This window comes from Chaetura pelagica, unplaced genomic scaffold, assembly GCF_000747805.2.
Source record: "Chaetura pelagica isolate M959 unplaced genomic scaffold, ChaPel_1.0 scaffold872, whole genome shotgun sequence".
Lineage (NCBI taxonomy): Eukaryota > Metazoa > Chordata > Aves > Apodiformes > Apodidae > Chaetura > Chaetura pelagica.
Window position 1 is genome coordinate 95,816 of NW_009952388.1, and position 3,254 is coordinate 99,069.

At 58.1% G+C, this 3,254-nt stretch overlaps 1 protein-coding gene across 1 annotated transcript in view; it reads right to left on the minus strand.

Annotated features, from left to right (window-relative positions):
* AUP1 (ancient ubiquitous protein 1) overlaps positions 1-3,254 on the minus strand; it is a gene marked incomplete at its 5' end in the record, with an annotated part of 12,028 nt that overhangs the window by 1,976 nt on the left and 6,798 nt on the right. Inside the window, 4 exons of the mRNA XM_010008180.1 lie at positions 2,071-2,159; positions 2,365-2,528; positions 2,689-2,835; positions 3,163-3,250. Coding sequence (XP_010006482.1) covers positions 2,071-2,159; positions 2,365-2,528; positions 2,689-2,835; positions 3,163-3,250 — 488 coding nt within the window. The remainder of the gene's footprint in view (positions 1-2,070; positions 2,160-2,364; positions 2,529-2,688; positions 2,836-3,162; positions 3,251-3,254) is intronic.

A 3,254-nucleotide genomic window follows, 5' to 3' on the forward strand; every position in this document is an offset into this window, starting at 1 on the left:
CGCTGCACCCTGCTTCTCGGCGAACCGCCTGCGGGAGGGAGGAGAGAGAGAGAGCGCATCAGCACAGCCGCCCGGCCGCTCCTCCCCTAAACCCCGCTGGGGAGCCCAGGACCGCAGGACAAGGCTGTGAAGGGCCCTTCTGCCCCTGCCCCAGCCCTTGGGACCACCCAGGCCAGCTCAGGCCCAGCTTTATTTCCAGCTCGTGCAGAGGCTGAGGGGCAGGGGAGCCCGGCCCACCGTGCCCAGTAGAGCGACTGGACCCAGCTGTGAGGGGCTGCTGGAGACCACCAGCAGCAGCTCCAGGTCCAGAGCAGGCCACAGCCTGGCCTTTGGGACAGAGGTTTCCCAGCCAAGGTTTCCTAACAAGATGATTCCCTCAAACTGCCCTGCCAGCAGGGCCCCTGCCCAGGCAACGTTCAAACAGTCCAGGCACGGTGAAAAGCAGACAGAACTGGTGGGGGCTGCTGGTGAGAAGCTACAAGTGTCCCCAAGCAGGAGCCATGAGAGCTAAGCCTTGCACATCTGTTTGCACAAGGCACAATCAACACTCCAGGCCCCAGAGGCAGGGAAAGGTGTTAGACCAAAGACAGACTCTACTGGGAGAAGAGAGGTGACCCTGCAGAACCAGTACACCCCTGAGACCAGTGCCCTGAACTGACAGACACCACATCCTGTCTGCACTGCCTCTGAACACCAGCACGGGAGAACTAACCACTCTGGAAAAGCAAGATCCTCCCCAAGAGCAGCCCCATCTCTCCGTGAATGGGCAGCACAGCCTGGGCAGGGGCTGTGCAAACATCCCACACTCAGCAAGCTTTGAGCTGGGAGCCCTTTCTGATCTTGAGACAGCCGAGGGGCAGGGGCTGCTGCTGCCTCCCAGCCCTGGAGACAGTAGGGAAGGTAAGGAGACAACAGCCTTTCCAAATCTCACTGGGATCCTTTTCACATAGATCAATATGATACCACCAGAAGAGCCTCAGAAAGGGGACATAAAAGATTGGCAGGCAGAAGAGCAGCAAAGCCAGGTGGGGTATCCACAGGAAAGGATTTCCACCCCCTTTCCTTGGCTGTAGAACAGATCATGCCTAGTGGATCCAGCCAGAGCCCTCAGGCATCTCTGTGTTCAGGTTAAAAGCTCTGAGGGACAGCTCTGAAGACAGACATCCTGCATGGCACAGGACTATTCCAAGATGAAATTCCTCTAAACTGAAATGATCTTCCAGCAAAACAGACCTGTTTAAATAATTCTGGGTGACTGAGAGCTGCCCAGTCAGGCTGGGCCAGCCCTTCAGCAAGGGGCACCTCTGTGCAGCCTGTCTGCCCACAGCTCCTCCCAGCAGCTCCTACTCTGCTTCCTCTGCCAGATGAAGCAGCCCTGCAGAACCTGGTCCCCTCACCCAGAGCTGCACACCCTGTGCCATCTGATTTACAGGAATTTAACAAACTTGGCTTACTCTCCCAACTCAATCTGGATTTTCTACATCTTTTCTATAAAAAGACCCAGGCACCAGAGCTGTGCACTCGTTCCAGTATTTGCCTCATCAAAACCCTGCACAGAGGTCGAACTCGCTCCCTCTTCTCTGAAATTCTCCACTTACACTCAGGAAAATTAACTACCCTGTCCCTGTTGCCAAACAGCAAACCTCCCTCCAGAGGAGTGTTCCACAGCACCCACACTGATAGAGACTTGTCATCCCACAATGACTTTTGTCAGCCAGGTCTGAAGAACCAGATGAGGTTTGTTTGCTAAGCCCTACACCTCAGCAGCTGCTTCTGGCAAACAGCTTCTGTCCCACCTTGTCCTCAGCCCCAGAAGCCCGGTGGCAGTCCAGGATTCAGGTGGTTCCTGGGAATGACAAGGGGCTGTGTGCTGGGAAGAGGCAAGGCAGACAAACCCCTGCCTCCTCTCTCTTTCAGCCATGTCTCACTGCCTTGGTCCTGCTGTCCTGGGCCAGAGAGGAGAAAGGGGAGGGCACGAGGCAAAGCACGGGCTCACCCCTGCTTGGGGCAGGTCTGGGCACTGCAAGGGACAGGGTCTGGGGACGCTACCAAGGTGGGGGGGACTCTCACCTCCTGGCATAGTCGTACAACGCTCGTTTCCGCTCCTGCAAGGACAGGTGCCGCTCCACAGGGGACTTTGCAAACTGCTTTGTAGCTGGCTGGAACAGAAAGCACCAGAGCCATGAGGACACAGCCAACCAAAGCCAGGAGACCCCCTCAGTGGCTCTGCAAGGACCCTATGTGCCAATTCAGTCTCCAGTTTCAAATGCTCCATTCCCCTGACACCTTGGCTCATCCTGAGCACAGGCCAACCCCTTCTGGCTGCAAGCCGAGCAGAGGAGAGAACACCACCACCACGGGTACCTTGGAAGAAGGCACAGCCACGGAGCCCTGGACACCAGCAGCAGCTGCAGCCTGGGAGGTAGACGGGGCGAGCGAGTCAGTACCAGCCTCATTGCTTTCAGGGAAGTAGGGAACTCTCCCCTCCAGCAAGTTGGCAATGGTGGTATCCACACAGTTGGTTTGGGCTGTGGGATAAAGAGGATCTGTGAGGGAGCTGCTCCAGCAGACACTCACCCCCTTGCTGTCAGTGTGCTCCACAGCGCAGCAGGGACGAGGCTTCTGCTTTCAGGAATCACAAAGGCTTGGCCCAGGAGGTGGCCCTGTGGACACCCAGGCACTGCTCACCCAGGTCCATCCTGATAGCCTCCAGAGGCACGTAGGGCAGCACCTCCTTGACCTGCTGAACCATGGCCGTGATCCACACATCCTCGGGAGCGGCGCCAGCCGGGTGGGAGGGCGTCCTGGGCCTGGCTGCCTGGGGCTGGCGGGAGGCTGCAACACAAGAAGGTGACCTGAGGGTGCATGGCCTCCAACAGCTCCAGTCTCCCCTGTGGACTGGCACAGTAGGAAAGCTGGAATTCCTGCACAGGACTGTCATATCTGTGCTCAGGAGGGGTGGTCCTCTCCCTGCCACCTCCCTACGACCTGTAGCCCAGGGGCGCAGGGAGTCCCTGCTCCCCAGGGGGATGTGGAATGTGCCTTCCCCTCTCCCTCCACACAGGAACCAAGGGCAGACTCAGGCCTCCCTCAAGGTAAAGCCTTTGGCAGCTCCATGGCCAGGACACCACCCAGGACACCCACCTGAGGCAAAGGGGAGGCGCGACGTGTGTCTCAGCCTCTTCATGTGCTCAGTTTTATCTGCTGCAGTGAGCCGTGTGGATACCACACCCAGCTCCATGGCCAAGAGCTGC